Raw genomic sequence first — 22,151 nt, forward strand, 5'->3', positions numbered from 1 at the left:
ACCTAGAAGGTTATAAAATCATATTTCGTTCTAGTTTATTTGTCCAAATATTATCGTAGGCTAGAAAAAATATGTATTGGCATCATCAATCAACATTTGATCAATGACTAAGAATGTTGAATTCAGATAACTGAATGATACGCTCGATTATATTATATTCTATGCTCATTGATAGTCATTTAATGAGAATTAGACATAACTACAAGCTGTTTTATCATGTGAACAGATAGGTCATGACGTATCTGCGGTCTGACCACAAAAAAAAGCAAACGCAAACCTGCACTGATTTCAACACTACAGCGCAAATATATATATATATATATTTTTTACTCAGGCAACTCAAAGGACCGAACTTTACTGGGTCCATCGCTGATTACGTCAGAGGGACGGATTATTCGGAAGATGGAAACCTGTTTGTGTTTTTCATGTGTCTACTACATTTGTTGTCAACATTACATCTCCATTAGGAGATCCAAGTAAATGTACAGTAATGTGTGAATGGCTCTTAACTACGCGTACACCAAACTGAAAGGTAAGCTCTTTTGATAAGGATTTGGCCAGCTCTAAAGAGCAACAAAATTCACTAGCTGGCACCAGAGCTAGCTAGCTAGCTAGCTACTTAGTTATTGCCAAATGCGGTTTATTGTCTCGTTTGCTGTTTTATAAAGCTAACTGATGTACGTTATACGTTGTACCAAACCATCACACCGTTGAGTCATTCGCTAACTGAAGCAATACACATTGCTTTTTAATGGACTGATCAGTGATTAGCACAGATTAAAAGTCTAGGTAATTAACTTGCCGGTCAGGCAAGACGTGTCTTGTCGATACTCAAGGGTGTACATGCTAGCGGCCTAACTATCATTTTAGTTATGTTCAATTCATTGTGTTTTAGTTCATTGTATGTTTTAAACTGTTGAATAACAAGGGAAACATAATCACGTATCCATATCAACAGATCTCAACAGCTGATAATATAGTGCCTTCAGAAAGTATTCATACCCCTTGACTTATTCCACATTGTGTTGTTACAGCCTGAATTGAACATTGATTAAATGTTTTTTTTTTTCTCTCTCACTCGTCTACACACAATACAACATAATGACAAAGTGAAAACTTGTTTTTAGACATTTTTGCAAATGTTTTGCATAAGTATTCACACCCCTGAGTCAGTTAGAATGACCTTTGGCAACGATTACAGCTGTCTTTCTGGGTCTCTTAAGAGTTTTTCAAACCTTGTCAAGTTTGTTATTGATCATTTATAGACACCATTTTCAAGTCTCGCCTCAGATTTTCAAGTTTATTTTAAGTCAAAACTGTAACTAAACCACTCAAGAACATTCAATGTTGTCTTGTTAAGCAACTCCAGTGTACATTTGGCCTTATGTTTTAGGTTATTGTCCTGCTGAAAGGTGAATGTGTCTTCCAGTGTCTGTTGGAAAGCAGACTGAAACAGGTTTTCCTCTAGAATGTTGTCTGTGTTTAGCTCTATCCTGTTTTCTTTTTATCCTGAAAAACTCCATAGTCCTAGCCGAAGACAAGCAAACCCATAAGATGATGCAGTCACCACCATCCTTAAAAACCATGAAGAGTAGTACTCCCCAAACATAACGCTTTGTATTCAGGACAGAAAGTTAATTTCTTTGCCACATTTTTCCAGTTTTACTTCAGTTTCTTATTGCAAACAGGATGCATGTTTTGAAATATTTGCATTTTTGTGACAAAAATATTCTGTACCGGCTTCCTTCTTTTTACATTTACATTTACATTTAAGTCATTTAGCAGACGCTCTTATCCTTTCACAGCCATTCAACTCTGTAACTGTTTTAAAGTCACCATTGTCCTGCTTTTTTTTACCAATAGGTGCCCTTCTTTGCGAGGCATTGGAAAACCTCCCTGGTCTTTGTGGTTGTATCTGTGTTTGAAATTCACTGCTCGACTGAGGGACCTTACAGATAATTGTATGTGTTGGGTACAGAGATGAGGTAGTCATTCAAAAATCATGTTACTCCTGAACTTATTTAGGCTTGCCATAACAAATGGGTTGAATACTCATTGACTCAAGATATTAATTTGGTCAAAATGTCTAAAAACAAAATTCCACATTGACATTATGGGGTATTGTGTGTAGGCCAGTGACACAATCTAAAATAGATGAATTTTTAAATTCAGGCTGTAACCCAACAACATGAGGAAAATGAAGTGGTATGAAGGCACTGTATCTCTCTCTTCAATTTCAAACTACTAACTAGGACTAGTTGTCTAAATACCTGACTGATTTCTGACTTAAAATATCTCTCTCTCTCTCTGTCTCTCTCTGTCTCTGTGTCTCTCTCTGTGTCTCTCTCTGTGTCTCTCTGTCTCTCCCTCTCTCTCGCTCTGTCTCTCCCTCTCTCTCGTTATCTCTCTCTTCAATTTCAAACTACTAGCTAGGACTAGTTGTCTAAATACCTGACTGAATTCAGACTTAAAATATCTCTCTCTGTGTCTCCCTCTCTCTCTGTGTCTCCCTCTCTCTCTGTGTCTCCCTCTCTCTCTGTGTCTCCCTCTCTCTCTCTGTCTCTCTCTCTGTCTCCCTCTCTCTCTGTCTCCCTCTCTCTCTCTGTCTCCCTCTCTCTCTCTGTCTCCCTCTCTCTCTCTGTCTCTCTCTGTGTCTCTCTCTCTGTGTCTCCCTCTCTCTGTCTGTCTCTGCCCCCTCCCCTCAGCAGATGACTGTGATACAGCGGTGACACTGTTCCTGTAGTTTCACCATGCCTCAGAAGCTGATGAAGAGTGCCCACTACATCGAGCTGGGGGGGAGATACCAGTACTGGCCCGTGCTGGTCCCCAGAGGGATAAGGCTGTACACATACGAACAGATCCCAGTGTTCCTGAGGGATAACCCTTACATCACAGATGGCTACAGAGCCTACCTGCCCTCCAGGCTATGCATCAAAAGGTGAGTTTTAACATGCACAACTAAATAACAGATGCATGGAACTTGCACTGTGCAGTATACAGATCTGGGCCACATTTAACTGTCAAATCCTTGATTCCTCTTGTCCTTGATTCTTCCATTCCTCACCTCTCTCTCTCTCGTTGGAGGAGAGGCTCCAAGCGGAGAGATCTTGGAGCCTCTCCTCCAATGAGAGAGAGATCTTGGAGCCTCTCCTCCAATGAGAGAGAGATCTTGGAGCCTCCTCCAATGAGAAAGAGGGTAAAATTGAGGAAACGAGGACGGAGGAATCAAGAATTTGACAGCTTGTACATTTTTCAGACAGATCCGACCTAGGCCTAACACTTATACCATGTCACTTCCTGTCGTCTGTTCATCCTGCCCAATGAGACGGCGTATATCTGTGTTTACTTCCTGTAGTCTGTTCCTCTCTAAATGAGATGGCGAATATCTGTTTTTACTTCCTGTAGTATGTTCATCCTGTCCAATGAGACAGTGAATATCTGGAGCCACCTGCTGGGCTTCCTGTTGTTCTTCACGCTGGGGATCTACGACATGGCGTCTGTGCTGCCTGCCACCAGGGCCTCCCGGGAGGACTATGTCATCTATTCCATAGGACTCTTCTGCTTCCAGGTGGGTACTATGCCATACCCTGTGGGGTGGGTACCATACCCTGTGGGGTGGGTACTATGCCATACCCTGTGGGGTGCTTACTATGCCATACCCAGTGGGGTGGTGTTACTATATACCCTACCCAGTGGGGTTGTGATACTATATACCCTACCCGGTGGGGTGCTTACTATGCCATACCAGGTGGGGTGATATTACTATATACCCTACCCGGTGGGGTGATATTACTATATACCATACCCAGTGGGGTGATATTACTATATACCATACCCAGTGGGGTGATATTACTATATACCCTACCCAGTGGGGTGATATTACTATATACCCTACCCAGTGGGGTGATATTACTATATACCCTACCCAGTGGGGTGATATTACTATATACCCTACCCAGTGGGGTGATATTACTATATACCCTACCCAGTGGGGTGATATTACTATATACCCTACCCAGTGGGGTGATATTACTATATACCCTACCCAGTGGGGTGATATTACTATATACCCTACCCAGTGGGGTGATATTACTATATACCCTACCCAGTGGGGTGATATTACTATATACCCTACCCAGTGGGGTGATATTACTATATACCCTACCCAGTGGGGTGATATTACTATATACCCTACCCAGTGGGGTGATATTACTATATACCCTACCCAGTGGGGTGATATTACTATATACCCTACCCAGTGGGGTGATATTACTATATATTACCCTACCCAGTGGGGTGATATTACTATATACCCTACCCAGTGGGGTGATATTACTATATACCCTACCCAGTGGGGTGATATTACTATATACCCTACCCAGTGGGGTGATATTACTATATACCCTACCCAGTGGGGATATGATATGGGGTGACTACTATATACCATACCCAGTGGGGTGATATTACTATATACCCTACCCAGTGGGGTGATATTACTATATACCCTACCCAGTGGGGTGATATTACTATACCCTACCCAGTGGGGTGATATTACTATATACCCAGTGGGGTGATATTACTATACCCAGTGGGGTGATATTACTATATACCCTACCCAGTGGGGTGATATTACTATATACCCTACCCAGTGGGGTGATATTACTATACCCTACCCAGTGGGGTGATATTACTATATACCCTACCCAGTGGGGTGATATTACTATATACCCTACCCAGTGGGGTGATATTACTATATACCCTACCCAGTGGGGTGATATTACTATATACCCTACCCAGTGGGGTGATATTACTATATACCCAGTGGGGTGATATTACTATATACCCAGTGGGGTGATATTACTATATACCCAGTGGGGTGATATTACTATATACCCAGTGGGGTGATATTACTATATACCCAGTGGGGTGAGTGGGGTGATATTACTATATACCCTACCCAGTGGGGTGATATTACTATATACCCTACCCAGTGGGGTGATATTATATTACTATACCCTACCCAGTGGGGTGATATTACTATACCAGTGGGGTGATATTACTATATACCCTGGGGTGATATTACTATATACCAGTGGGGTGATATTACTATATACCCTACCCAGTGGGGTGATATTACTATATACCCTACCCAGTGGGTGGTGGGGTGATATTACTATATACCCAGTGGGGTGATATTACCCCTAGTGGTGGGGTGATATTACTATATACCCTACCCAGTGGGGTGATATTACTATATACCCTACCCAGTGGGGTCATATTATATTACTATATACCCTACCCAGTGGGTGATGACTATTACCCTACCCAGTATGACCCTACCCAGTGGGGTGATATTACTATATACCCTACCCAGTGGGGTGATATTACTATATACCCTACCCAGTGGGGTGATATTACTATATACCCTACCCAGTGGGGTGATATTACTATACCCTACCCAGTGGGTGATATTACTATACCCTACCCAGTGGGGTGATATTACTATATACCCAGTGGGGTGATATTACTATATACCCAGTGGGGTGATATTACTATATACCCTAGTGGGGTGATATTACTATATATTACTATATACCCAGTGGGGTGATATTACTATATACCCAGTGGGGTGATATTACTATATACCCAGTGGGGTGATATTACTATATACCCAGTGGGGTGATATTACTATATACCCAGTGGGGTGATATTACTATATACCCAGTGGGGTGATATTACTATATACCCAGTGGGGTGATATTACTATACCATACCCAGTGGGGTGATATTACTATACCATACCCAGTGGGGTGATATTACTATATACCCTACCCAGTGGGGTGATATTACTATATACCCTACCCAGTGGGGTGATATTACTATATACCCTACCCAGTGGGGTGATATTACTATATACCCTACCCAGTGGGGTGATATTACTATATACCCAGTGGGGTGATATTACTATATACCATACCCAGTGGGGTGATATTACTATACCATACCCAGTGGGGTGATATTACTATATACCCTACCCAGTGGGGTGATATTACTATATACCCTACCCAGTGGGGTGATATTACTATACCCTACCCAGTGGGGTGATATTACTATATACCCTACCCAGTGGGGTGATATTACTATATACCCTACCCAGTGGGGTGATATTACTATATACCCAGTAGGGTGATATTACTATACCCTACCCAGTAGGGTGATATTACTATATACCCTACCCAGTAGGGTGATATTACCCAGTGGGGTGATATTACTATATACCCTACCCAGTGGGGTGATATTACTATATACCCAGTGGGGTGATATTACTACCCAGTGGGGTGATATTACTATATACCCTACCCAGTGGGGTGATATTACTATATACCCTACCCAGTGGGGTGATATTACTATATACCCCCAGTGGGGTGATATTACTATATACCCTACCCAGTAGGGTGATATTACTATATACCCTACCCAGTGGGGTGATATTACTATATACCCTACCCAGTAGGGTGATATTACTATATACCCTACCCAGTGGGGTGATATTACTATATACCCTACCCAGTGGGGTGATATTACTATATACCCTACCCAGTGGGGTGATATTACTATATACCCTACCCAGTGGGGTGATATTACTATATACCCTACCCAGTGGGGTGATATTACTATACCCTACCCAGTGGGGTGATATTACTATATACCCTACCCAGTGGGGTGATATTACTATATACCCTACCCAGTGGGGTGATATTACTATATACCCTACCCAGTGGGGTGATATTACTATATACCCAGTGGGGTGATATTACCCTACCCAGTGGGGTGATATTACTATATACCCTACCCAGTGGGGTAGTGAGTGACACTATACTGCCCTACAAAATGGCACAATGGATGAATCTCAATTCTTTTTCCTTGATTCGTGTCCTCAACTCATTGCAAGAGGAGGTCAGAGGAGAGGAACCTCATATTTCCTCCTCCAATTTGTTTTGAGAAGGAGATGAGTACACAAGTAATCAAGGATATAGCCTACACCAAATCAAATCAAATATTATTTGTCACATACACATGGTTAGCAGATGTTAATGCGAGTGTAGCGAAATGCTTGTGCTGCTAGTTCCGACAATGCAGTAATAACCAACAAGTAATCTAACTAACAATTCCACAACTACTACCTTATAGACACAAGTGTAAGGGGATAAAGAATATGTACATAAAGATATATGAATGAGTGATGGTACAGAGCAGCATAGGCAAGATACAGTAGATGGTATTGAGTGCAGTATATACATATGAGATGACTATGTAAACAAAGTGGCATAGTTTAAGTGGCTAGTGATACATGTATTACATGTATTATGTATTACATGTATTACAAAGATGCAGTAGATGATATAGAGTACAGTATATACGTATACATATGAGATGAATAATGTAGGGTATGTAAACATTATATTAGGTAGCATTGTTTAAAGTGGCTAGTGATATATTTTACATAATTTCCCATCAATTCCCATTATTAAAGTGGCTGGAGTTGAGTCAGTGTGTTGTCAGCAGCCACTCAATGTTAGTGGTGGCTGTTTAACAGTCTGATGGCCTTGAGATAGAAGCTGTTTTTCAGTCTCGGTCCCAGCTTTGATGCAACTGTACTGACCTCGCCTTCTGGACGATAGCGGGGTGAACAGGCAGTGGCTCGGGTGGTTGTTGTCCTTGATGATCTTTATGGCCTTCCTGTGACATCGGGTGGTGTAGGTGTCCTGGAGGGCAGGTAGTTTGCCCCCGGTGATGCATTGTGCAGACCTCACTACTCTCTGGAGAGCCTTACGGTTGTGGGCGGAGCAGTTGCCGTACCAGGTGGTGATACAGCCCGACAGGATGCTCTCGATTGTGCATCTGTAGAAGTTTGTGAGTGTTTTTGGTGACAAGCCAAATTTCTTCAGCCTCCTGATGTTAAAGCTGCGCCTTCTTCACGATGCTGTCTGTGTGGGTGGACCAATTCATTTGGTCTGTGATGTGGACGCCGAGGAACTTAAAACTTACTACCCTCTCCACTACTGTTCCATCAATGTGGATAGGGGGTGTTCCCTCTGCTGTTTCCTGAAGTCCACAATCATCTCCTTAGTTTTGTTGACGTTGAGTGTGAGGTTATTTTCCTGACACCACACTCCGAGGGCCCTCACCTCCTCCCTGTAGGCAGTCTCGTCGTTGTTGGTAATCAAGCCTACCACTGTTGTGTCGTCCGCAAACTTGATGATTGAGTTGGAGGCGTGCGTGGCCACGCAGTCGTGGGTCAACAGGGAGTACTGGAGAGGGCTCAGAACGCACCCTTGTGGGGCCCCAGTGTTGAGGATCAGCGGGGTGGAGATGTTGTTACCTACCCTCACCACCTGGGGGCGGCCCGTCAGGAAGTCCAGTACCCAGTTGCACAGGGCGGGGTCGAGACCCAGGGTCTCGAGCTTGATGACGAGCTTGGAGGGCACTATGGTGTTAAATGCCGAGCTGTAGTCGATGAACAGCATTCTCACATAGGTATTCCTCTTGTCCAGATGGGTTAGGGCAGTGTGCAGTGTGGTTGAGATTGCATTGTCTGTGGACCTATTTGGGCAGTAAGCAGATTGGAGTGGGTCTAGGGTGTCAGGTAGGGTGGAGGTGATATGGTCCTTGACTAGTCTCTCAAAGCACTTCATGATGACGGAAGTGAGTGCTACTGGGCGGTAGTCGTTTAGCTCAGTTACCTTAGCTTTCTTGGGAACAGGAACAATGGTGGCCCTCTTGAAGCATGTGGGAACAACAGACTGGGATAGGGATTGATTGAATATGTCCGTAAACACACCGGCCAGTCTGGTCTGCGCATGCTCTGAGGGCGCGGCTGGGGATGCCGTCTGGGCCTGCAGCCCTGCGAGGGTTAACACGTTTAAATGTTTTCCTCACGTCGGCTGCAGTGAAGGAGAGTCCGCATGTTTTAGTTGCGGGCCGTGTCAGTGGCACTGTATTGTCCTCAAAGCGGGCAAAAAAGTTATTTAGTCTGTCTGGGAGCAAGACATACTGGTCCGTGACTGGGCTGGTTTTCTTCTTGTAATCCGTGATTGACTGTAGACCTTGCCACATACCTATTGTGTCTGAGCCGTTGAATTGAGATTCTACTTTGTCTCTATACTGACGCTTAGCTTGTTTGATTGCCTTGCGGAGGGAATAGTTACACTGTTTGTATTCGGTCATGTTTCCGGTCACCTTGCCCTGATTAAAAGCAGTGGTTCGGGCTTTCAGTTTCACGTGAATGCTGCCATCAATCCACGGTTTCTGGTTTGGGAATGTTTTAATCGTTACTATGGGAACGACATCTTCAACGCACGTTCTAATGAACTCGCTCACCGAATCAGCGTGTCTGTCTCTGAGCGGTGACAGACACTCAATCTGATCAGCCAGTCCAACCAGATTCATATTCTTGAGTTCCCATGACCTTAGATGAGCCAAATTATGAGGAATGGAGCTTTCATTCAAATCATTTATTCTCTGAAATAGATTTGTTCTCTCTGTCCAGTTGTTGTTGTGCTCCTCCTAACATGGTCTCCTCTCTGTCCAGTTGTTGTTGTGCTCCTCCTAACATGGTCTCCTCTCTGTCCAGTTGTTGTTGTGCTCCTCCTAACATGGTCTCCTCTCTGTGTGTTGTACTCCTCCTAACATGGTCTCCTCTCTGTGTGTTGTACTTCTCCTAACATGGTCTCCTCTCTGTTCAGCTCTGTATGTTGTTGTGCTCCTCCTAACATGGTCTCCTCTCTGTGTGTTGTGCTCCTCCTAACATGGTCTCCTCTCTGTGTGTTGTACTCCTCCTAACATGGTCTCCTCTCTGTGTGTTGTACTCCTCCTAACATGGTCTCCTCTCTGTGTGTTGTGCTCCTCCTAACATGGTCTCCTCTCTGTTCAGCTCTGTGTGTTGTACTCCTCCTAACATGGTCTCCTCTCTGTGTGTTGTACTCCTCCTAACATGGTCTCCTCTCTGTATGTTGTACTCCTCCTAACATGGTCTCCTCTCTGTGTGTTGTGCTCCTCCTAACATGGTCTCCTCTCTGTGTGTTGTGCTCCTCCTAACATGGTCTCCTCTCTGTGTGTTGTACTCCTCCTGACATGGTCTCCTCTCTCTGTGTTGTGCTCCTCCTAACATGGTCTCCTCTCTGTTCAGCTCTGTATGTTGTACTCCTCCTAACATGGTCTCCTCTCTGTTCAGCTCTGTATGTTGTACTCCTCCTGACATGGTCTCCTCTCTGTGTGTTGTACTCCTCCTAACATGGTCTCCTCTCTGTTCAGCTCTGTGTGTTGTACTCCTCCTGACATGGTCTCCTCTCTGTGTGTTGTACTCCTCCTAACATGGTCTCCTCTCTGTTCAGCTCTGTATGTTGTACTCCTCCTAACATGGTCTCCTCTCTGTTCAGCTCTGTATGTTGTACTCCTCCTAACATGGTCTCCTCTCTGTTCAGCTCTGTGTGTTGTACTCCTCCTAACATGGTCTCCTCTCTGTTCAGCTCTGTATGTTGTACTCCTCCTAACATGGTCTCCTCTCTGTTCAGCTCTGTATGTTGTACTCCTCCTAACATGGTCTCCTCTCTGTTCAGCTCTGTGTGTTGTACTCCTCCTAACATGGTCTCCTCTCTGTTCAGCTCTGTGTGTTGTACTCCTCCTAACATGGTCTCCTCTCTGTTCAGCTCTGTGTGTTGTACTCCTCCTAACATGGTCTCCTCTCTGTTCAGCTCTGTGTGTTGTACTCCTCCTAACATGGTCTCCTCTCTGTTCAGCTCTGTATGTTGTACTCCTCCTAACATGGTCTCCTCTCTGTTCAGCTCTGTATGTTGTACTCCTCCTAACATGGTCTCCTCTCTGTTCAGCTCTGTGTGTTGTACTCCTCCTAACATGGTCTCCTCTCTGTTCAGCTCTGTGTGTTGTACTCCTCCTAACATGGTCTCCTCTCTGTTCAGCTCTGTATGTTGTACTCCTCCTAACATGGTCTCCTCTCTCTGTGTTGTACTCCTCCTAACATGGTCTCCTCTCTGTTCAGCTCTGTATGTTGTACTCCTCCTAACATGGTCTCCTCTCTCTGTGTTGTGCTCCTCCTAACATGGTCTCCTCTCTGTTCAGCTCTGTATGTTGTGCTCCGTGGGATACCACCTGTTCTGCTGTCACCGATCGGAGAAGACCAGTCGTCGCTGGATGGCTCTGGACTACGCTGGCATCTCCATAGGCATCCTGGGCTGCTACGTACCTGGGGTCTTCTACGCATTCTACTGCAATAACGTATGTAACAAACTTCTAACCTCGTAAAAGGCTTTTCCTTGCTGTAACCTCACTTGACTTTCCCAGCTGTCGTTCAGTTCACATGAAATCCCGACTTCCGGGACGGGTAAAGTGTTTTTGTGTACGAGGTGAGGTGTAGTAGTGTTCGCGTGCTGTTAGTCGATGATGTGGATGGGTTTAGGTTTGATAGGAGTCGATGTAATCCATCCAGTGGGGATCGTTTACCTGGTCTGAACGGCACCCAATGAAGGAGGCCTCAGGCAACACGTTACCCTGCTTCTGTTGAGGGGCATCATCAGTTGGTATCACTCTTCTATTGAGGGGCATCATCAGCTGGTATCACTCTTCTATTGAGGGGCATCATCAGCTGGTATCACTCTTCTATTGAGGGGCATCATCAGCTGATATCACTCTTCTATTGAGGGGCATCATCAGCTGGTATCACTCTTCTATTGAGGGGCATCATCAGCTGGTATCACTCTTCTATTGAGGGGCATCATCAGCTGGTATCACTCTTCTATTGAGGGGCATCATCAGCTGGTATCACTCTTCTATTGAGGGGCATCATCAGCTGATATCACTCTTCTGTTGAGGGGCATCATCAGTTGGTATCACTCTTCTCATCAGCTGGTATCAGCTGATATCACTCTTCTATTGAGGGCATCATCAGCTGGTATCACTCTTCTATTGAGGGCATCATCAGCTGATATCACTCTTCTATTGAGGGCATCATCAGCTGGTATCATATCACTCTTCTATTGAGGGGCATCATCAGCTGGTATCACTCTTCTATTGAGGGGCATCATCAGCTGGTATCACTCTTCTATTGAGGGGCATCATCAGCTGGTATCACTCTTCTATTGAGGGGCATCATCAGCTGGTATCACTCTTCTATTGAGGGCATCATCAGCTGATATCACTCTTCTATTGAGGGCATCAGCTGATATCACTCTTCTATTGAGGGCATCAGCTGATATCACTCTTCTATTGAGGGCATCATCAGCTGATATCACTCTTCTATTGAGGGCATCATCAGCTGATATCACTCTTCTGTTGAGGGGCATCATCAGTTGGTATCACTCTTCTATTGAGGGGCATCATCAGCTGATATCACTCTTCTATTGAGGGGCATCATCAGCTGGTATCACTCTTCTATTGAGGGGCATCATCAGCTGGTATCACTCTTTGAGGGGCATCATTTATCACTCTTCTATTGAGGGGCATCATCAGCTGATATCACTCTTCTATTGAGGGGCATCATCAGCTGATATCACTCTTCTATTGAGGGCATCATCAGCTGATATCACTCTTCTATTGAGGGCATCATCAGCTGATATCACTCTTCTATTGAGGGCATCAGCTGATATCACTCTTCTATTGAGGGCATCAGCTGATATCACTCTTCTATTGAGGGCATCAGCTGATATCACTCTTCTGTTGAGGGGCATCACTTGCACGGGAGAAATGGGGCAAGAGCTTCTGTTCTGAAAAAAGGGCAGAATGTCACTAGAAATGAAGATGCTTGAGAATTTCACTAGGAATGAAGACACTTAAGGATTTCCTGGCACTGACCAGCTGGTCTAGTAGACTATGATTTTCTAGTCTGTATATATAGTGCCTTGCGAAAGTATTCGGCCCCCTTGAACTTTGCGACCTTTTTCCACATTTCAGGCTTCAAACATAAAGATATAAAACTGTATTTTTTTGTGAAGAATCAACAACAAGTGGGACACAATCATGAAGTGGAACGACATTTATTGGATATGTCAAACTTTTTTAACAAATCAAAAAACTGAAAAATTGGGCGTGCAAAATTATTCAGCCCCTTTACTTTCAGTGCAGCAAACTCTCTCCAGAAGTTCAGTGAGGATCTCTGAATGATCCAATGTTGACCTAAATGACTAATGATGATAAATACAATCCACCTGTGTGTAATCAAGTCTCCATATAAATGCACCTGCACTGTGATAGTCTCAGAGGTCCGTTAAAAGCGCAGAGAGCATCATGAAGAACAAGGAACACACCAGGCATGTCCGAGATACTGTTGTGAAGAAGCCAGATTTGGATACAAAAAGATTTCCCAAGCTTTAAACATCCTAAGGAGCACTGTGCAAGCGATAATATTGAAATGGAAGGAGTATCCGACCACTGCAAATCTACCAAGACCTGGCCGTCCCTCTAAACTTTCAGCTCATACAAGGAGAAGACTGATCAGAGATGCAGCCAAGAGGCCCATGATCACTCTGGATGAACTGCAGAGATCTACAGCTGAGGTGGGAGACTCTGTCCATAGGACAACAATCAGTCGTATATTGCACAAATCTGGCCTTTATGGAAGAGTGGCAAGAAGAAAGCCATTTCTTAAAGATATCCATAAAAAGTGTCGTTTAAAGTTTGCCACAAGCCACCTGGGAGACACACCAAACATGTGGAAGAAGGTGGTCAGATGAAACCAAAATTGAACTTTTTGGCAACAATGCAAAACGTTATGTTTGGCGTAAAAGCAACACAGCTCATCACCCTGACCACACCATCCCCACTGTCAAACATGGTGATGGCAGCATCATGGTTTGGGCCTGCTTTTCTTCAGCAGGGACAGAGAAGATGGTTAAAATTGATGGGAAGATGGATGGAGCCAAATACAGGACCATTCTGGAAGAAAACCTGATGGAGTCTGCAAAAGACCTGAGACTGGGACGGAGATTTGTCTTCCAACAAGACAATGATCCAAAACATAAAGCAAAATCTACAATGGAATGGTTCAAAAATAAACATATCCAGGTGTTAGAATGGCCAAATCAAAGTCCAGACCTGAATCCAATCGAGAATCTGTGGAAAGAACTGAAAACTGCTGTTCACAAATGCTCTCCATCCAACCTCACTGAGCTCGAGCTGTTTTACAAGGAGGAATGGGAAAATTTTCAGTCTCAATGTGCAAAACTGATAGAGACATACCCCAAGCGACTTACAGCTGTAATCGCAGCAAAAGGTGGCGCTACAAAGTATTAACTTAAGGGGGCTGAATAATTTTGCTGGCCCAATTTTTCAGTTTTTGATTTGTTAAAAAAGTTTGAAATATCCAATCAATGTCATTCCACTTCATGATTGTGTCCCACTTGTTGTTGATTCTTCACAAAAAAATACAGTTTTATATCTTTATGTTTGAAGCCTGAAATGTGGCAAAAGGTCGCAAAGTTCAAAGGGTTTTTCACTAAACAGTCTGAAAAGCTTCACTGACCTCGGGCTAGCGGGTTGGCTTCACTGACCTCGGGCTAGCGGGTTGGCTTCACTGACCTCGGGCTAGCGACACTGACCTCAGGCTAGCGGGCTGGCCTGGTTATGTAAACCCATAACCATGCCTATTGAAGCTAGCGGGCTAGCGTCAATAACCTCGGGCTAGCGGACTTGCTTCAATAACCTCGGGCTAGCGGACTTGCTTCAATAACCTCGGGCTAGCGGACTTGCTTCAATAACCTCGGGCTAGCGGACTTGCTTCAATAACCTCGGGCTAGCGGACTTGCTTCAATAACCTCGGGCTAACGGACTTGCTTCAATAACCTCGGGCTAACGGACTTGCTTCAATAACCTCGGGCTAACGGACTTGCTTCAATAACCTCGGGCTAACGGACTTGCTTCAATAACCTCGGGCTAACGGACTTGCTTCAATAACCTCGGGCTAACGGACTTGCTTCAATAACCTCGGGCTAACAGGCTAGCGTCAATATCCTCAGGCTAGCGTCAATAACCTCGGACTAGCGGACTTGCTTCAATAACCTCGGACTAGCGGACTTGCTTCAATAACCTCGGGCTAGCGGACTTGCTTCAATAACCTCGGGCTAGCGGACTTGCTTCAATAACCTCGGGCTAGCGGACTTGCTTCAATAACCTCGGGCTAACGGGCTAGCGTCAATATCCTCAGGCTAGCGTCAATAACCTCGGACTAGCGGACTTGCTTCAATAACCTCGGACTAGCGGACTTGCTTCAATAACCTCGGGCTAGCGGACTTGCTTCAATAACCTCGGGCTAGCGGACTTGCTTCAATAACCTCGGGCTAGCGGACTTGCTTCAATAACCTCGGGCTAACAGGCTAGCGTCAATATCCTCAGGCTAGCGTCAATAACCTCGGACTAGCGGACTTGCTTCAATAACCTCGGGCTAGCGGACTTGCTTCAATAACCTCGGGCTAGCGGACTTGCTTCAATAACCTCGGGCTAGCGGACTTGCTTCAATAACCTCGGGCTAGCGGACTTGCTTCAATAACCTCGGGCTAGCGGACTTGCTTCAATAACCTCGGGCTAGCGGACTTGCTTCAATAACCTCGGGCTAGCGGACTTGCTTCAATAACCTCGGGCTAGCGGACTTGCTTCAATAACCTCGGGCTAGCGGACTTGCTTCAATAACCTCGGGCTAGCGGACTTGCTTCATTTTCCATCCCTGCATCTTTGTTCTGAACAGTTCTGTTTGACTCCTTAAGGACTCTAGTGTATTAGTGGATCCTTCTTTCTCACCATTTCTACATGGTGACCCTTGAAAAGAGTTCATTGAATGTATCACTTCAAATTCATTGTTCCCATCAAAAATAAATGTTTAATTTCATTGCTGCTCTGTACTGCTGAAAGAAAACCACTTAGACTTGGAAGTGTGGCCCAAGCATGTCTCATCGGTTCCTTCTCCAGCCACCCCTCACTTGTTTCTGGCAGCACAGCCAGTTAGCTCCTCCCCCCCCCCCGCATATTGGAAGTGCTGGGTTATTGTGCCCCCCAGAACGTGGCTGAAATCTGCTCCAGTCAGAACCAGATGGCTGTGTTCATAGAGCGGTCCGTACCATATGACATTCACACATAGGGGAGACAACCATCTCCACTCCTCCCCTGCCTACCATGACTGAGGCTTTGCCACTCTGGGTGAATACTCAGCCGAGTCCCCAAAGAAAAAAGGTCTGGGTTTTACATTTATTTTGTATTTTTAGTAATATAACTCAAATACAATGAAGTCACGCTTTGTGGAAATACTGGAAGTGTATATCCCAGTAGTCCGGTGTGTTGGTATTTTCTGCGTGAAAATGAAATCGCTGTGAAATCCATTGAAATTGGCAAGCGGGGGTATCTGAATAAATGCCCTGGAAAAGTACAAAGTGCAAAAAAAATGTTTTTTTGTTTTGTTTTTTTTAACACTTGAAGATTATATAGGTCTACTTAATTAACAGGTGCAACACATTTCATATCCTCAGACATTTGTGTGAGACATTTGGGTGTATAAATATTTTCAAAATTTTATTTAACTTACCCCTTGTCTCAGCTCGCTGGTCACCATAGCAACACCCACCTGTAGCACACGCTCCAGCAGGTATATCTCTCTGGTCACCCCCAAAACCAATTTTTTCTTTGGCTGCCTCTCCTTCCAGTTCTCTGCTGCCAATGACTGGAACAAACTACAAAAATCTCTGAAACTGGAAACACTTATCTCCCTCACCAGCTGTCAGAGCAGCTCACAGATTACTGCACCTGTACATAGCCCATCTATAATTTAGCCCAAACAACTACCTCTTCCCCGACTGTATTTATTTATTTTGTTCCTTTGCACCCTATTATTTCTATCTCTACTTTTCACATTCTTCCATTTCAAATCTACCATTCCAGTGTTTTAATTGATATATTGTATTTACTTTACCACCATGGCCTATTTATTGCCTTTACTTCCCTTATCTCACCTCATTTGCTCACATCGTATATAGACTTGTTTATACTGTATTATTGACTGTATGTTTGTTTTACTCCATGTGTAACTCTGTGTTGTTATATGTGTCGAACTGCTTTGCTTTATCTTGGCCAGGTCGCAGTTGCAAATGAGAACTTGTTCTCAACTTGCCTACCTGGTTAAATAAAGGTGTTCTCAACTTGCCTACCTGGTTAAATAAAGGTGTTCTCAACTTGCCTACCTGGTTAAATAAAGGTGTTCTCAACTTGCCTACCTGGTTAAATAAAGGTGAAAAAAAAGAACAAATTCTTATTTACAATGACGGCCAAACCCCGGACGATGCTGGGTTATTTGTGCGCCACCCAATCACGGCCGGTTGTGATACAGCCTGGATTCAAACCAGAGTCTGTAGTGACGCCTCTAGCACTGAGACCACTGTGCCACTCAGGAGCCCCCACCTGAGCAAATTAATCCATTTCTATTGTAAAAAATAATATCTGTTCTACTCCTTCTCATTTCAGTACTGGCGTCAGGTGTACCTGGTGACGGTGCTAGCTATGATCCTGGCGGTGTTCTTTGCCCAGATCCACCCCCACTACCTCAGCAAGCAGTGGCAGAGACTCCGCTCCGCTCTCTTCTGCAGCGTGGCCGGATACGGCCTCATCCCCACCGTACACTGGGTCTGGCTCAACGGGGGCTTCTCTTCAGACCTCGTACAGGTCAGATAACTAACTAGTAACTGTCTCCAAAGGATTCTAAAACTTTAAGGGCTGGTTTCCCGGACACGGACATCTGCTCAGTGGAGGATCTGTGTTTTAGCCCAGGATAAGGCCTAAACTGTGTCTAGGAAACTAACCCTACAGGTCCTTTTTTTTAATGTCACTCCTTGAATTGTCCCCTAGCGGCCTGCAACCCAATTTCAACTATATATATGATCTAATATTCTTCTTTTCTCCAGTCTTTTATTCCTCGTGTTCTGGGGATGTACGCGATCGCTGCCGTAGCCTTCGTCTTCTACGTCTCGAAGGTCCCCGAGCGCTACTTCCCAGGTACGCCGCTCACGACTTTTCACTTCTATCGCACTTTACTTGCATCCTGTCGCCTCTCCCTGCATCCTCTCCCTGCATCCTCTCTCTCCTCTCCCTGCATCCTCTCCCTGCATCCTCTCTCTCCTCTCCCTGCATCCTCTCCCTGCATCCTCTCTCTCCTCTCCCTGCATCCTCTCCCTGCATCCTCTCTCTCCTCTCCCTGCATCCTCTCCCTGCATCCTCTCTCTCCTCTCCCTGCATCCTCTCCCTGCATCCTCTCTCTCCTCTCCCTGCATCCTCTCCCTGCATCCTCTCCCTGCATCCTCTCCCTGCATCCTCTCCCTCCTCTCCCTGCATCCTCTCTCTCCTCTCCCTGCATCCTCTCCCTCATCCTCTCCCTGCATCCTCTCTCTCCTCTCCCTGCATCCTCTCTCTCCTCTCCCTGCATCCTCTCTCTCCTCTCCCTGCATCCTCTCCCTGCATCCTCTCCCTGCATCCTCTCTCTCCTCTCCCTGCATCCTCTCCCTGCATCCTCTCTCTCCTCTCCCTGCATCCTCTCCCTGCATCCTCTCCCTGCATCCTCTCCCTGCATCCTCTCCCTGCATCCTCTCCCTGCATCCTCTCCCTGCATCCTCTCTCTCTCCTCTCCCTGCATCCTCTCTCTCTCCTCTCCCTGCATCCTCTCTCTCCTCTCCCTGCATCCTCTCTCTCCTCTCCCTGCATCCTCTCTCTCCTCTCCCTGCATCCTCTCTCTCCTCTCCCTTTATCCTCTCTCTCCTCTCCCTTTATCCTCTCTCTCCTCTCCCTTTATCCTCTCTCTCCTCTCCCTTTATCCTCTCTCTCCCTGCATCCTCTCTCTCCTCTCCCTCATCCTCTCCTGCATCCTCTCTCTCCTCTCCCTGCATCCTCTCCCTGCATCCTCTCTCTCCCTCATCCTCTCTCTCCTCTCCCTGCATCCTCTCTCTCCTCTCCCTGCATCCTCTCTCTCCTCTCCCTGCATCCTCTCTCTCCTCTCCCTGCATCCTCTCTCTCCTCTCCCTGCATCCTCTCTCTCCTCTCCCTGCATCCTCTCCCTGCATCCTCTCTCGCCTCTCCCTGCATCCTCTCTCGCCTCTCCCTTTTTTCTCTGAAAAAGATTTGGAGAAGGTGTGAGAGGACTTTAGTCCGTCTCCTTTAGAATGGTTGAGAATTAAATGTGAGGAGATGGGATGCAAGGAATCACAGATTATTATTTTGTTATAGCCTAGATGACATTTAATTTCCCTTGTTGTGGTGATGAACCTGGTTAGGAAACCATGCATTGTTTTTAATGTTGTTTGTAAACCCATCAGAACCATGCCTTTGTGTCATCCCTCAGGGCAGCTGAACTACCTGGGCTCCAGCCATCAGGTGTGGCATGTTCTGGTCATCGTGATGTTCTACTGGTGGCACCAGGCTGCCCTCTTCATCTTAACCCACCGCCACAGCCACCCCTGCCCAGACTACACGGTGCACACCTAGGACTACCCAGACTACACGGTGCACACCTAGGACTGCCCAGACTACACGGTGCACACCTAGGACTGCCCAGAGTAAACTACCCCCAGCGTTTCTAGGGCTGCCCCCAGCGTGACTAGGGCTGCCCAGAGTAAATTACCCCCAGCGTTTCTAGGGCTGCCCAGAGTAAATTACCCCCAGCGTGACTAGGGCTGCCCAGAGTAAATTACCCCCAGCGTGACTAGGGCTGCCCCCAGCGTGACTAGGGCTGCCCCCAGCGTGACTAGGGCTGCCCCCAGCGTGACTAGGGCTGCCCCCAGCGTGACTAGGGCTGCCCCCAGCGTGACTAGGGCTGCCCCCAGCGTGACTAGGGCTGCCCAGAGTAAACTACCCCCAGCGTAACTAGGACTGCCCAGAGTAAACTACCCCCAGCGTAACTAGGACTGCCCAGAGTAAACTACCCCCAGCGTGACTAGGACTGCCCAGAGTAAACTACCCCCAGCGTGACTAGGACTGCCCAGAGTAAACTACCCCCAGCGTGACTAGGACTGCCCAGAGTAAACTACCCCCAGCGTAACTAGGACTGCCCAGAGTAAACTACCCCCAGCGTGACTAGGACTGCCCCAGCGTGACTAGGACTGCCCCCAGCGTGACTAGGACTGCCCCCAGCGTGACTAGGGCTGCCCAGAGTAAACTACCCCCAGCGTGACTAGGACTGCCCCAGCGTGACTAGGACTGCCCCAGCGTGACTAGGACTGCCCCCAGCGTGACTAGGACTGCCCCAGCGTGACTAGGACTGCCCCCAGCGTGACTAGGACTGCCCCAGCGTGACTAGGACTGCCCCAGCGTGACTAGGACTGCCCCAGCGTGACTAGGACTGCCCCCAGCGTGACTAGGGCTGCCCCCAGCGTGACTAGGGCTGCCCCCAGCGTAACTAGGGCTGCCCCCAGCGTGACTAGGGCTGCCCCCAGCGTAACTAGGGCTGCCCCCAGCGTAACTAGGGCTACCCAGAGTAAACTACCCCCAGCGTGACTAGGGCTGCCCAGAGTAAACTACCCCCAGCGTGACTAGGACTGCCCAGAGTAAACTACCCCCAGCGTAACTAGGACTGCCCCCAGCGTGACTAGGACTGCCCCCAGCGTGACTAGGGCTGCCCAGAGTAAACTACCCCCAGCGTGACTAGGACTGCCCCAGCGTGACTAGGACTGCCCCAGCGTGACTAGGACCGCCCCCAGCGTGACTAGGGCTGCCCCCAGCGTGACTAGGGCTGCCCCCAGCGTGACTAGGGCTGCCCCCAGCGTGACTAGGACTGCCCCCAGCGTTTCTAGGGCTACCCAGAGTAAACTACCCCCAGCGTGACTAGGGCTGCCCAGAGTAAACTACCCCCAGCGTGACTAGGGCTGCCCCCAGCGTGACTAGGGCTGCCCCCAGCGTGACTAGGACTACCCCCAGCGTGACTAGGGCTGCCCCCAGCGTGACTAGGGCTGCCCCCAGCGTGACTAGGGCTGCCCCCAGCGTTTCTAGGGCTGCCCCCAGCGTGACTAGGGCTGCCCAGAGTAAAGTACCCCCAGCGTGACTAGGGCTGCCCAGAGTAAAGTACCCCCAGCGTAACTAGGACTGCCCAGAGTAAACTACCCCCAGTGTGACTAGGGCTACCCAGAGTAAACTACCCCCAGCGTGACTAGGGCTACCCAGAGTAAACTACCCCCAGCGTGACTAGGGCTACCCAGAGTAAACTACCCCCAGCGTGACTAGGGCCGCCCCCAGCGTGACTAGGGCCGCCCCCAGCGTGACTAGGGCCGCCCCCAGCGTGACTAGGGCCGCCCCCAGCGTGACTAGGGCTACCCAGAGTAAACTACCCCCAGCGTGACTAGGGCCGCCCCCAGCGTGACTAGGGCCGCCCCCAGCGTGACTAGGGCCGCCCCCAGCGTGACTAGGGCCGCCCCCAGCGTGACTAGGGCCGCCCCCAGCGTGACTAGGGCCGCCCCCAGCGTGACTAGGGCCGCCCCCAGCGTGACTAGGGCCGCCCCCAGCGTGACTAGGGCCGCCCCCAGCGTGACTAGGGCCGCCCCCAGCGTGACTAGGGCCGCCCCCAGCGTGACTAGGGCTACCCAGAGTAAACTACCCCCAGCGTGACCAGGGCTGCCCCCAGCGTGACTAGGACTGCCCCCAGCGTGACTAGGGCTGCCCCCAGCGTGACTAGGGCTGCCCCCAGCGTGACTAGGGCTGCCCAGAGTGACTACTGCCCCAGCGTGACTAGGGCTGCCCCCAGCGTGACCAGGTCTGCCCCCAGCGTGACCCGGTCTGCCCCCAGCGTGACCCGGTCTGCCCCCAGCGTGACCCGGTCTGCCCCCAGCGTGACCCGGTCTGCCCCCAGCGTGACCCGGTCTGCCCCCAGCGTGACCAGGTCTGCCCCCAGCGTGACCAGGGCTGCCCCCAGCGTGACCAGGGCTGCCCCCAGCGTGACCAGGGCTGCCCCCAGCGTGACTAGGGCTGCCCAGAGTAAACTACCCCCAGCGTGACTAGGGCTGCCCAGAGTAAACTACCCCCAGCGTGACTAGGGCTACCCCCAGCGTGACTAGGGCTACATGGACTCGGCCTGAAAGCTGGCATTGGGAACAGTACGCTACTCCTGAGACTAATTCTACTTAGCT

General features: G+C 47.7%; 1 protein-coding gene across 2 annotated transcripts; it reads left to right on the forward strand.

Moving 5' to 3' along the window:
- Window positions 1–388: 388 nt before the first annotated feature.
- LOC124035317 (progestin and adipoQ receptor family member 3-like) lies at window positions 389–20,196 on the forward strand. Of its 2 annotated transcripts, none has more exons than XM_046348783.1 (7): window positions 389–532; window positions 2,709–2,938; window positions 3,406–3,568; window positions 11,140–11,295; window positions 17,515–17,712; window positions 17,952–18,042; window positions 19,379–20,196. In XM_046348783.1, exons 2-7 carry the CDS (start codon window positions 2,751–2,753, stop codon window positions 19,519–19,521), a joined length of 939 nt encoding a protein of 312 aa, XP_046204739.1. In that variant the 5' UTR covers window positions 389–532; window positions 2,709–2,750; the 3' UTR covers window positions 19,522–20,196. The 2 variants fall into 2 exon arrangements, with proteins under 2 accessions (XP_046204739.1, XP_046204738.1); XM_046348782.1 differs by having other exon boundaries at window positions 2,706–2,938; window positions 19,379–20,195.
- The last annotated feature ends 1,955 nt before the right edge of the window (window positions 20,197–22,151 follow it).

This window comes from Oncorhynchus gorbuscha, linkage group LG05, assembly GCF_021184085.1.
Source record: "Oncorhynchus gorbuscha isolate QuinsamMale2020 ecotype Even-year linkage group LG05, OgorEven_v1.0, whole genome shotgun sequence".
NCBI classification, from domain to species: Eukaryota; Metazoa; Chordata; class Actinopteri; order Salmoniformes; family Salmonidae; genus Oncorhynchus; species Oncorhynchus gorbuscha.

Excerpts from the sequence above, each read along its gene's own strand:
- LOC124035317 (XM_046348783.1), top strand. The coding sequence starts at position 2,751 with ATGCCTCAGAAGCTGATGAAGAGTGCCCACTACATCGAGCTGGGGGGG. Across the intron at positions 3,569-11,139 it reads TAGGACTCTTCTGCTTCCAG|CTCTGTATGTTGTGCTCCGT; the intron begins GTGGGTACTATG and ends CTCTCTGTTCAG. Across the intron at positions 17,713-17,951 it reads TCTCTTCAGACCTCGTACAG|TCTTTTATTCCTCGTGTTCT; the intron begins GTCAGATAACTA and ends TCTTTTCTCCAG.